Source organism: Mauremys reevesii, linkage group 23, assembly GCF_016161935.1.
Source record: "Mauremys reevesii isolate NIE-2019 linkage group 23, ASM1616193v1, whole genome shotgun sequence".
NCBI classification, from domain to species: Eukaryota; Metazoa; Chordata; order Testudines; family Geoemydidae; genus Mauremys; species Mauremys reevesii.
The window spans coordinates 21,636,529-21,649,505 of record NC_052645.1 but is presented as its reverse complement, the minus strand read 5'-3'; the positions used below and the strand labels follow the sequence as shown (position 1 = coordinate 21,649,505).

Below are 12,977 nucleotides of genomic sequence, written 5' to 3'. Positions count from 1 at the left end.
GTCCCCTGCACCCATGGGTCTCGCCCATTGGTGTAGAGCTGCACCGTTGTGCGGGATCGTAGCTGTCATGGAGGGAGAGGCAACCACAGGCAGCTAGAGCGTTTCCCATGGAGGCCTTTGTAGGTCAGGAGACACACCCTCAACTGGACTATGGACTCAGCAGGGAGCTCTCTAAGCGGCTTATGTGAACCCCCTGCTGCAGTAGCAGCTGGCCCTGGAGCAGGTCGGACCACGTGCTTGTGGGAAGCAGCAGGCGCTGCTCTGCTGGGACACAGAGCAAGATTTAATCTGTGACTTGGCTACTTCCTTTGACAAACTCCTCCATTCAATCTGGTGAGGAAACCCGCTGGGCACAGACGTGCTGTGTCCCAGAGCTGAAGGGGGTGCATTATGCTAGGTGGGATAAAGGTGCGTGGAGTTTACGTAGAGCAGGCATTGCCATCTTCCCTAAATACTGCAATGGGCATTGCATGTGAATACGGTGTGTACGCATAAACAACGCGGCAGAGAATGACTGGCTGGGATGGAGATGAACATACTTTCCAAATTCCAGCCTAGTGTCAAAATCATCCTCAGTTTGCACTTTTTTGACATTGAACAAAGAAGAGATGCCTGTTGGGTTAGCTTTGGGGGTCAGCCAGGCTGTTCATCTAATCTTGTAGGGTTTTGTAAATGCCTAAATCAACACACCTCGCACATGTCCTGCAGATCTAGGGACTTCACCTCATGTCATTGCAGAGTTCCCTGCCTTCAACACAACGTGGGGGTCCCCTCGCTTGTACTGTTGAAGACTATTTACATAGGGCGACCAGACAGAAAGTGTGAAAAATCGGGGCAGGCATGGGGGGTAATAGGGGCCTATATAAGACAAAGCCCTGAATATCAGGACTGTCCCTATAAAATCAGGACCTCTGGTCACCCTATATTTACATCAGTGTAGCTGACCCCTCTCAAGGCCAGGGGTCATTTGCATGTGCCCTGCCCCCTGTTAGCCTTCTCTTGAAGGCCCTTTGAGAACTCCAGTGCAGTCAGTCTTGTGGCTAACAGCACCCCCACCTGGGGATGGTTTAATAACAGAAATGATTCAAACAAGCCTTATGGTTCAAACAATCCCCGAGAGACCCCAGAGGGAACCCCGTACCCGTAACACAGAAGTTCCTACCCAGCCCTGGTTCAGTCGGCCACACACCGAGCTCTTCCTCTGACCCAGTGTGCTGCTTCACCCCACTGCTCTCTCCAAGGAGGCCCCGGGCCCCACGGGGGGTGCCTCTTCAGTAGGCAGGGTTGGCTGGCCTCAGCCCTGCAGCCCTCATGGACGAGTTGCCCTGGTGCAGTCAGCACTAAAGAAAATGTCATTTTCCATAAGGGAAGGAATCCCGCGGGATCCTAACTTCCCAGCAGGGATCCTTTTCACGGCTCACATTTCACCCCAGGTCTGGTTCCTGACATCACTGTGGTAGATAAACCCTGACTTCGATGCGGCGGTATCAGGGTATAATCGAATCCGGCAGGGACGCCAATGGATTTGTATTGCAGTAGCACCTAGGAGCCCGAGCCCTGTCCCAGGACCCTGTTGCGCAAGGTGCTGTACAAACAGAACAGAGACAAGTCTCAACCCCAAGGAGTGTACAATCCATGACTGGGACAATTCATTTTGGGGTGTTTTTCATCACGTTTTGTGGGGGTTTTTAGTTAATCTAGTTTAATTTCTAAACAATGTCCTTTTGAAACAAAAAGTCAAAACAGAAACTCAGCACTTCCTCGGATTTGGCCCAGGAGAATGTGTCGCATGCAAAGTACTTTTTTATTGCCTCTCATCTGTTTTAGAGAATGAATCAGCAGAGAGATGGTAGGAATGGGATGATCTGGGATTACAAAATCAATAACAGTTGCAGAAACTGTTCAAAATGAAATATGGTTAAAGCGACTCATTAAGCAGATTATTCCAGGACTGAAGCCCCCTCCTGATTGCCATTCTCTGCCGCGCTCATTCACGATCCCCTCATTTGTGAGCTCCCAGGAAACCTTGTTCAGCTTCATCATCCAGGCAGCTTCCAGTCCCCTTGGGTGAGCTGTTCTTGTTTTTTGCCGAGCTGAACAGCTGTGGTGTGTGCCTGGCGTGTCTCGGATCCCAAACCCATTCAGATTTGTTTCTGAGGTTTGAGCTCCCGACCTCCCTGTACTGAAGTTAATATTCAGATGTGGCAGAGCCAAGAGACGCATTAAGGAAGTGGGCTAACAAAGGACTGCAAATACCCCCTCTCTCCCTGCCTGCCAAGTGACAGCTTTGGGCGGGTTGCCAGTGGAGCTAAGACTGCCTGGCTTCTCTGGCTCTCTCTTTTTTTATTGTATAAAGGGCACGCTCATTCATTTGCAGACTGTGTAAACTGGTCCTAATGTCAAGAAATTCATCTTAGCTCCTCTTCTATAGTGATCTGCAAATTGACATTCCAAATTTGGAGTTATTCTGTCATCCAAGGTACCGTCCAGGACTCAGCACTCAAAGCAAATTCTCCAGGAAAAACCTTAGGGAACGTTTATAGGATTAAACTCAAATGCAGAAACAATGCCTTTTAACACCTCTTTCTGCAAGGTGTAGTGGCCAGGCACCAGTCTCAGGGCGAGGGTTGGATGAAATTTTTCAGTCAATGTTTTTCACTGAAAAATTCAGCTTTGAGTCAACCAAAACATTTTGCAAAATCTTATTGAATTTGCCAAATAACAAAAATTAGAACAAAATGGAAACGTTTCATTTCAATATTTTGAAAAAAAACCCCAACATTTTTCAATTCAAAACAATTTAATCTTTTGATTTTAAAAAAAACCTTGAAAACTAGACATTTCAGTTTGGGTTGAACAAAACGTTTTGTTGTTGTTTTTCGTTGTTTGTCCTGTGTGTTTAGATTGTAACGTCTTAGAAAGGAGATTGGCTTTTCCTAGATGTATGTAGCACCATGGGGCCCTGATTCCATTGGGTACTATCAGAATATGATATGGATGGAGCTCTACACGCTGCATTCAGTACGGCAGCACCTTGTATCCCATTTTCTGTGAATCCTGAACTCTCCAGCTTAGTACAAAGACACCACATTAAATAGAGGAAATGAGACAAATAAAAGAAGTCACAAAAAGTTAAAACTGATTTCTCTCTTTTAAGGATCTTTATGCACTAGACCTGGAGCCATACCGCTACTCTGGAGTGAACCTGACTGGCTTCCGGATCCTCAACGTGGAGAACCCTCACGTGTCTGCCATCACTGAGAAATGGTCCATGGAGCGGCTGCAGGCCGCACCCAGGGCGGAGTCGGGCCTGCTTGACGGGGTCATGATGGTACGATGGTCACTTTAAAATCCCTTTGGCATGCGGGTGTGTTGTCCCTGCCCTGACACAAACGCCACTCCCGTTATATCTGCTCTGAAAGAAAACTGGAAATGTCAAGAAAGTTGTTCCTTTTTTGTTTTTAATTCTGAAATTTGGAAACATTTTAACCAGCTCTAATTGTTTTATTGGTATTGTGATTATTTCTTGTTAATAACAGTAATTCTTTGCCTTTCTCTAGCACCCAGAGGCTCCAGCGGGTGCTGTACAAACATACAATAAAAGATTCATTGGGTCACATCTCAGCCAACTTGTCCCAAGACACCCCATCCCAGGGATCCTTCCTCCTGTACTTAGTTGCCCTCTCTTGTAATTGCCTTTTAAATACAACAAAGCTCCCATGGTTTAACCTCTTCAGTCCCAGTACTGCACCACTCTTATTACAGTCCCTCTGTGTTGGCCAGCATGCCTGGGGACCGCAGCTTCCGTGCAGCTATCTGACTTGTCTTAATGGTGCAACATCCTGTCATGTCTCCGCCACAAAATCTGGATGCACGTAGTCTGCTCAGAAGCTGTTAGTTCAGGCTGTCGCGTGGCTGGGCCATGCAGTGACCATGACTAGGTGCAGTGTAAACCCCACACAGTATGTGCTGGGAATGAGAGGCAAAGGACGGTAGCTGTTTCTTTAATCAGAAAGTTACTGTATTCCACGCCTGGATTTCTCTGTGCCGGCCTGATGCACAGTGATCGCTGAACTGGAAAGGTACCTGATGCATGTGCTGCAAACCCTGGTGCTCCCAGGCTGAGGAGGGAACTCTCTCCTCATTGCGCTGCACAAGCTGCGTTTCAGGTTGGGGCAGGCGGGCGCCGCAAGGGCTGACCGCCCATGAGCACCCTGCTCCTAAGAACAGGCACTGGGAATTCGGGATGCTCATGCTGTTCAGTGTGAGATGCGTCACCAGGGACGTGCCTGCCACTGTGACAAGCTCTTGCACAGAGCTCACCAGAGGGTTGGGCTGGATTCAAGACAGCGGTGTGATATTTCACAGGACACAATCCTGCAAGATGCTGAATGCCTCCTGGGAGGTTTGCCAGCACCGCTGCCTTCCACAGACTTCACTGGGAGCTCAGGACCTGGCAGGATAAGGCCTGCAGTTTGGAGCGAGTGAGCTGGAGAACGGGAGCAGAGTTGACACGCTTGTGTTGGGAGCTGGGGTTCCCTGCAGCCCCTGAATGCTGCTGCTGTTGGTAGCAGCTCCGCTCCCAATAGTTATTACTGGGAGGATGCCTCACCCCACATAAGTGCTGCCTGGCTTCCTTCTGGCCTGCTTCTTCACACCTACCAGGATCCCCTGCATGTCAGGAGCCAAGCACCTGGGGCAATGGTGGAGCCCGCAGCCTGGCAGCTGGCAGAAACGAGGACAGCGGCAGCACTTCTACCATTGCAGCAAGACAGTTGGAAATAACCAGAGGCACTGGCGTGACCTTCCCCCTCCCCAATATGGCTTGTTAATCTTCTGCTCTGCTTGTCACATATGGGGCATTATGATAAAATGCTACTCTGCAGTGTTGCCCGCACGCTGGCTGTGATTTCCAGCCTCTCTCCTTGCCAGCAAGGACTGAACCAGCATGCGGTGTGCTTTCTAATAAATTCTTTAGAAAGCCTCCTTCCAGCAGAGCTGAAAGTTTCTCTCTGCAGCTAAGAGCAGCATCCTTCTAACATCAGACATCTCTGCCCAAGACATCGGAACCCTCCCTTCCCCCACCTCCTGCATCATTCGTTAGCACTTACTAAACCGAGAAATGACCCAGACACACAGGAGAATTCTCTCCCTTTTTATGTCTTCTGGTCAATGCCAAATATCAAAACGGTGGGCCAGGCTTTCAGAAGTGGGGACCCCAAGCTCTGGACGCAAACAGGGCAACTGTGAGTAGTGTTACTCCGTCTCCATACATGTGAGATTTGAAGGAGGACCCTGCAAAAACAATTCCCTCTACTCCAGGAGTTTGCTGGTTCTGGTTCTCTGCCCTGTGTGAAGCAGGAGCTCAGCCTGCATGATCATAATTGTCTCTTCTGGCCTTAGACTCTGGGAATGGCTCCCCAGTGAAAAATGTCTCTCTCTTGCAGCTGAAATTTTCCTTGTAGCGGGCTCTCCCCCTATTTCCTGCCTTTCTTTGCTGACTTTTTTTGAGTATTTCCTCTTCTTCCAACACTTCTCCCAAAATATCTTCTCAATTATTTCGTTTGTATATGCGGCACATACCCCTAGCTTCGCATGACCCCGGGCAGAGACTATTGCGCTGAATGTCTGACAAGACCTCAGTTAGTAGAACCCTTTGTTATGTGGACACTAAGATTTGGTTGTTTACCATCTCTTCTCCATAACAAGGTCACAAAGCTCTCTGACCTCCGGTTTTAGGGTCCTTCCTCCCTACCAAATATGACCCCCTAGAATACTAGCATTGGGGATTTAAGAGCTTCCTCTTTGTTTTAAACAATCTTTAGATTATGCAATGGGTGCACTATCTTCCATAGCTACCTGAGCATACTGGGGCATGCTGCGCTCTACTCAAATGCATACTGAGTCTCTGCAATATCTGCCGTAGTGGTGGATGATAAGAACAGAAGCCATTTTAGGAGCATGCAGAGGCCACGGGTTTAATGAGCCACTCCTGTCTGAATTGCTGTTCACCCGACCTTCATGCTTCAGAATCATGTCCTTCCAGCCTCTCCTCCAGCAGCTAAGTCAGGTGTCTTTCATACTCGATCTCTTCTCTGGTAGCTTATTGCAGGCTACGTGCTGCCTGATTTCTTTATACTCCCAAATATAGTTTGGATGGTGGGTCTGATTTTCAGCTATGCCTTAATTTGCTCACTGAGTTTGCATCATCAGAGGCACATGGGGTAGCATTTGGATGCTGAACTCCCAGCCCCGGATTTGTGGGTATAACCCAGCGGAGGCATGCAGCTCTGAGTACAGGCGCTATTCGCAGGTGGAAAACCATGACTGCAAAATCGGAGGCTAGCACTGAACCCCCCGTTCTGGCCCTTTGCTTTCGAAACACCCCTCGCCTTTGCGGGGAGTTTATCCCCAGCCACCCTGGCTCTGCCTTTCTAATTTTGGGAACCTCTACCACGGCACCTGGAGGCTCACTCCTCTCCTATGACAACAAAGCCCAGATCCGTTAATCCTTTCTTGGAACGTAGGTTCTTTACCGCTGGTGACCTTTTGGTTAGCTTACACTGCGCTCTCCATGCTAGTGTGGTTTGGGGAATGGACTGCCCGGGAGGGTTCCACATGAGAATTCCTGGCTAATGCACATTAGCTGTAGGTATCTGTGAACTCACCCTGCCCGCTCGGGGTAGAACATTGTGCTGTCTCCTACTCCTCTCCAGTATTCCAGCACAGTGCAACAGAACAGAAAGGCAGCCTGGCCTAGTGGGGAGGGCACCAGCTTTCTTCCCAGCTCTGCCAGGGACCTACAGTGGGACCTTGGCCAAGTCTCTTTCCTGATCTGTGGCTATGTTTCTCTCCCGCCCTATGCCTCTCTTGTCTGTTTAGCTCTTGGAGATAGGGCCTGTCTCTCCCTATGTGTCTGTAAAGTGTCTAACACAATGGACTCTCAGCTGCAGCCCGTACACGCCACCGTCAAACAAATAATAATTACACACCGTCTGTGTGCTTAAACGTGTCCCAGTGTCCCCCAGACTTACGAGACCCAGTATCCTGTCCCTTAGAGCTGCAAAGTGACGCCAGCAGGATGCAGGCCAGGCTCCTGCTCTTCACGCTTGGCAGGAATAAGGTCATGGGAGTGATTGCCAAGCTGGGACAGAGCATTTTCTCTACTGTTTGATATTTGCTCTGTAGTTTGCTCTATTGTTTGATTTTTTTACAACTGTGGCTACTATTCTTGGGTCTTTGGCATCCATTTTTGTGAAACCAGCAAGGAATGTGTTTTTAACTAGTGGGATTTTCCCCCATCCCTCTTTTAGAAGTGGGGGGAAAAACACAACTTTGTCAGTATCTGGAGGTGGGGTGCAGTGTCACAAAGCCATTCCAAATCACACCCCACACCCCCGCACTCGCTGTCCCATTGTACAGCAATAGCCCCCGGCCCCCACTGCCTGAAATGTCCCAGTTTCATCATGGATATTTCATGGAAGCAGGACTGTCAAGCATTGCCACCTGGGTGAAGATTTCACAGCACCAGTGCCCAAGAAAAACTACCAGGGTGGTGGGGGAATTTTTTTACTCAGAGTCCAACTCCTTGCCTGGAAATTTCATCTTGAAATGGGGACGCTTTGCTTTTGTTTTCTCAGGAGGGCAGCTCTGACTTCTCGGTGTTGTTTAGTGGTTCCAACAGGGACTAAGAGTCGGGAGAACAGAGTTCTGCGCTTGACTTGCTGCATGACCTTGGTCACTTAACTTTTCTGTTCCTCATTTTTCCCATCTATAAAATAGAGAGACCATTATTTTTCGGTGCTAGCGCTTTGAGATCCTCAAAGAAAACGGGCTACATTAAAAAAAACCTTTTTATATCCCCTATTTGTCTGACATATCATTAGAAAGGGCTAGCAATCTTTTCTCTGTGACATGTAGACAGCACAGTGGTAGATGCATTAGAGATACCTAAAAAAGACATACATATAGAGATGGCATTCTCGTAGTCTATGATTTACAGAGATGACTATGGCCTTTTAATGTAACCTAACACTACTGGCAAAAACCTCCTGTTCTGAAGAATTTCTTTGTTGTGTACATATTTATCCATTTAGAAAATGAAAAGAACAACAAAGCCACAAGTTCTGCCCCAAAAGCAAACCCATTTGCTGTTCTATAGCTGTAGCTATTTCAAAGTTCTGTTGAAGTCTGAAATTTCAGCCTGAGAAGACATATTTTCTGTCCTGATGGGAAAGCGTGTTAGGGTTAAGAGTGGTTGAAATTTTTTCTGTCTTTTTTAAAGGGGTTTCACAAAAAATGATTTTAAACCAAAGTTTTTAATTTTTGACAACTTTTTTAGTTTTTAAATTAGGGGGGAAATTCCCCTCACAACCAGTTATTATTACTGTGGGTTTTTTTTAACCCTGGTGGAGGGAAGAATAAAAAGGTGAGAGAAGGTGGGTTTTCATTCACAATTTTGAAACAAAAACATAAAAATGCGGAGCGGGATTTCCCCCCACCAAAATGAAATGAAAAATTTCAAAACAAAAAATGTTATCCAGAAACTTTTTATCCAAATCCAGAAATAATTCAGGAATAATTCCAAATGAAAGAAAATATCTCCCCCTTCTCTGACCCTCCCTCCGCACCGAGTCATGAAACATTATTACTTTTTTTCGATCAGCTCTTCTTTGGATAAAGACTGGACTGTTCCACATCTACCCCTCTGAGGGGAATTGAGGACCTGCTTGTCTGGTTAGAGTGTGGGTTTTTTCAAGATACGCTATAGCTCAAACAGACGTTATGGGCTTCATGCAGAAATCATGGAGCAAGGTTTCCCATGGCCTGAGTTATACAGGAGGTCAGACTAGGTGATCTGACCTTGAAACCTACGACTCTCTAGAAGTTCATTGAGCGCACCATTGTAACCATGTAGAGAATACGGCTCTGTTCTGCTCCCTTTCAGTCCATGGGAGTTTTACATTTGACTTCAATGGGAGCCGGATATGAGGCCTTTGATTACACTCATCTAGAGCTGAACAATTAGATCCCTCAATTAGCCAGGAGTCAGTGTGACTGTAGGTGTCGTTGCAGTGGTCAGCTGGTTCTTGCCTTGGGCTTTGGTTTTTATTTATCCAGCACCCTCCTCCCCCCATTTTACCAGTGGTGCCAACTGTCCCATCAATCTGCTCTCCACTGAAACCATTGTACCCAGGCCTTCCTCATAAACGCTCAGAGCCCCCTGCTGCTGGCAACTGTGCGTGTGCTGGAGGGTGCCTGGCCTGCAGTTCCCGAACCGATCAGCAGCATCGGGCTGATCCACCGGCAGGATGCAGCCCCTCAGTGCAGAAAGCCCTGCCCTCAGGGGAGCCGTGTGCAATTGTGTTTCCGACGCCAGGGAGGAAAGATGTCAGGATGCAGGTGAGAAGCCAGAGGTGACCAGGGAGAATTTAGAGAAGCTTCTGCAGCTTTGCATGAGATGGATCATGTGTTTTCCAAATGAACCCGGCACCAAATCACTCTGCTGCATTAGTGCGTTTTTGCTTTGGAACTGTTATCAACCCAAATGCTGTTCCCCTTTATTTTAGACAGATGCTGCCCTGTTGTATGACGCAGTTCACATCGTCTCAGTGTGCTACCAGCGAGCCCCACAGATGACTGTTAACTCCCTGCAGTGCCATCGACACAAAGCCTGGAGGTTCGGGGGCCGCTTTATGAATTTCATAAAAGAGGTAAAAGCTTCTTTCCTATTGCTGCAAACCTTCTGTTGGCAACGTGGGGGTGGGGAGCAGCCGTTCAGAGCCCAGATTTAGGAGCTGCACAGTGGCTAGACAACGCACTTACGAGCACTACAGACAACCCTTGCAGAGATGGATGGGAGCAAGGATCCAGGAGTCAGATTGTTTGTATGGCCCCTTTGGGACCAAATAAGATGCGCTTGAAAGTAAATGTGGTGATAGAACAGACTGTGCAGCTCTCATCTGATAAAGGCCAATAACCAGAATCTTGAGATCGCTGCGCTAACCTGAATCCTGGTGAAACACCCCTGACTCTGGTGGAGAGAGAGCTGGGCTAAACCTGACCAGTCACAATGGTCCAGTAGACAGGATCCTGGACTGGGAACTTCTATTCCTAGCTCAGGTGTGACCCTGTGCTTGTACCCTTTGCCTGTCTTGTCTCCAGCCACTGCTGTCACTGTTTGAATGTCCCCACATACACTGTCAGCCCCATCTGAAGCTGGAGATGTCTGGTGCCCCATCCATCAGGGGGCTAGAGGTGGGCTGCTTTGAGCTGTGCATGTTGAGGCCTGGTATAAAAAAAAATCCCTGATGCAGCTGGCTATTTTCTTACCAGGCCTGTCCTCTGCTTACTTGCTGTGTTTCGGCTCCTGCCAGTGTAACGTAGCTCACCTCCCTGGGAGACAATCCTAGCCTGAAAACACTAACAAAGAGTGAGGGGTGAGTGGCAGTTCCCTAGTGCTGTGCAAAGGGCATGTTGGGGGGCCTGGGATGTGGTCCTGCCAGTAGATAGGAGCAAGCACTCTTTGGGATTGCTTTGGGATTAAGGGCTGGAGTCTCATTAACACAAAGGCTCCTTTACACTGCTCTGGCTGCACCTTTTAACTTGGGAGTAGTATAATCAGGCCATAGTATTTTATGCTATTACTGGAGCCATGGAAATAATTCTCTCTCTTCTTCCAAGGCTTTGCAATGGTTAAACTAAATTCTCTTCTTTCTGTGGCAGAAAAGTCAATGAAAAGATCATTATTTATTGTTTATTTCTTATCTGTATTGTGGTATTGCCTACGGGCCCATCAGGGTCCCCCTGTGCGAGGGCCTGTACACACACAGAGTGGGAGAAAGTCTCTGCCCTGAAGCACTTACAATCTAAATAGACAAGACAGACCAAGGGCGGGAGAAAGGAAAGATTATCCCCGTTTTACTGGGACATTGAACTGCCACTTTGCAGGCTCTGAAAATCTTCTGTTCTCTCTCTCTGTTTGTTCCCCTCTGCAAGGAGCTGCTCCTGTCGGCTGCCAGAAGAGACTGTTGAATAATTTCATTTGTTGCCTCCTTTTGCAAATTACTCTGAGCCCTCCACTCCAGTGGCCGCCTGTTGTTCCCCTTCCTGGCACGCTGTCAGCTACTTGCAGGGATAAGCTTCCTCCACTGCAGCCAAAACACATAATAACTGTGCTCTCTGAGTGCCGGAAAGGACAAAACAGCAAATGCAGAGGGGTGTCCCACTGCAGAGCCCAGGCCCCTTAGCCCCGTGTTCCTCACGGAGAGAATTGTGCCAATGTTTGTTCATGCCGCACCAGCAAACACACACTGAGGGTTTGTCTTCAGCAGGATTTTTTCAGAGCTGTGATTCGCCAGGGGCACAGCCTGGCTTGTTGTCACTCGTCAAGGGCATCCCGTCCTGTGTGGGAACTGTCGCCCTGAGAATGGCTGGGCGGTGGTTTGGGCTCCTCTCACTGCCGCAGCAGCCGAACAGGACACGGGGTTGAGACTGGGCAGCTCAGCATCCTGCTGAAGTAGGCAGAGGAAGCCAGGCGGGTCGCCTCGTTGGCTAGCAGGCTGCTATCACCTACCAGAGTCTCGTAGGGGAGCAGGAAGCCAGGACCAATGGGCAGGGCCGGCGCCAGCATTTTTGCCTCCCCAAAAACAAAACAAAACGAAAAGCCGCGATCGGCGGCACTCTGGCGGCAGCTCTACCACTGCCCCGTCATTCTTCGGCGGCAGTTCAGTGGCAGGTCCTCCCCTCCGAGAGGGACCAAGGGACCCGCTGCCGAATTGCCGCCAAAGAGCCGGACGTGCCGCCCCTTTCCGTTGGCCGCCCCAAGCACCTGCTTGCTGCGCTGGAGCCTGGAGCCGGCCCTGCCAATGGGCAAGGCAGAGGGAAGTGAGGCCGATATTCCCTTGGCCTCCTTTCTCAGTGCCACCACACTGGACCCCCTCTAAGGCTCCAGAAGTGGGAGGGCCTCCCGAGCGCAGGGCATCCTGCGGCCAGCACCAGCGAGAGATTTAACGCAAATGAGCTTCAGAACAACCTGCTCTGCAGAGGGTAGGAGAACCCGGTCGGCGCTCTGGGGAGGGGAGGTGGGGGAAGCGGCTGAGCTGACCCTTCCTTGTCCAAGTTTATTTTGGAAAGGAGAAAGCAAAGGGGAGACAGACCCTCCTGGGTGACAGGCAGGTGCCGTGTCTCATCAGAGGGAGACGTGTCTCTGGGCTCAGGGGTAAAGCAGATGGAGGGAGATGTGGGGGAGCACTGCCTGCAGCTGCCAGGGAAAGGAGGGGGGCTCTCCTTGGCTCTAGCTGCCCCTTCCTGCGCTCCGTTTCCCTTGTGCCATTGCATTAATGTGACGTCTCCCTGCTCTGCCAGCTCCGTCACCTGCCTGCGGTGGGCGAAGCAGGAGAGTTCGAGCCCCAGCGAGGAGGTGACGCGCTCAATACACACCTGTGTTTGTTTCCGACTCAGTACTTCAAACACTGTGTGTGGTCACTGGGTCCTGGAGAACTTCCCAGCTGTAGTTCCCACCTGCATGCTTAACTTGGCAGATTGCGTGCAGCGTCCCCGAGCACCCAGGGCAATAGGCCTGTGAGGTGGGGGGCAGCATTCCTTCAGGAATGAACCAGGCGTATCCCAGGGGAGAGTGGAAGGGGGTTGATCTGGGAAGCCTGCCAGTCGTCCTCCCAGCTTGTGCCACCTTCATCATCAGGGGATATTTCTGGCTCATCCCCGCCAGGGAGATTCACTTGTTAGAGAAGAGCAGGCTGCAGACGAACTCTGCAAGTGGAATGAGTCAACCCAGTAAAGCATGCTACCAGTCTGGCATTTCGGAAAGGGAACAGGGAAATACCAGCCTAAAGCTCAGAGCGTGGCAAGCGTACTTCACTTGGTGTGTATGGGAGGATGGTATCCGGGTGTCCTGCATTCAAGGAAATGTCACAAGAAACAGCAGAAAAATTGGCCCTTGTGTCCATAGACGTTCC

General features: G+C 49.5%; 1 protein-coding gene across 11 annotated transcripts in view; it reads left to right on the top strand.

Annotated features, from left to right (window-relative positions):
- The window catches only part of GRIK3 (glutamate ionotropic receptor kainate type subunit 3), a 118,013-nt gene that overhangs the window by 38,505 nt on the left and 66,531 nt on the right, over positions 1-12,977 (top strand). For all 11 annotated transcript variants that reach the window (XM_039511553.1, XM_039511552.1, XM_039511555.1 and 8 more), the window contains 2 exons: positions 3,158-3,331; positions 9,570-9,713. In XM_039511553.1, the coding sequence (XP_039367487.1) occupies positions 3,158-3,331; positions 9,570-9,713 (318 nt within the window). The remainder of the gene's footprint in view (positions 1-3,157; positions 3,332-9,569; positions 9,714-12,977) is intronic.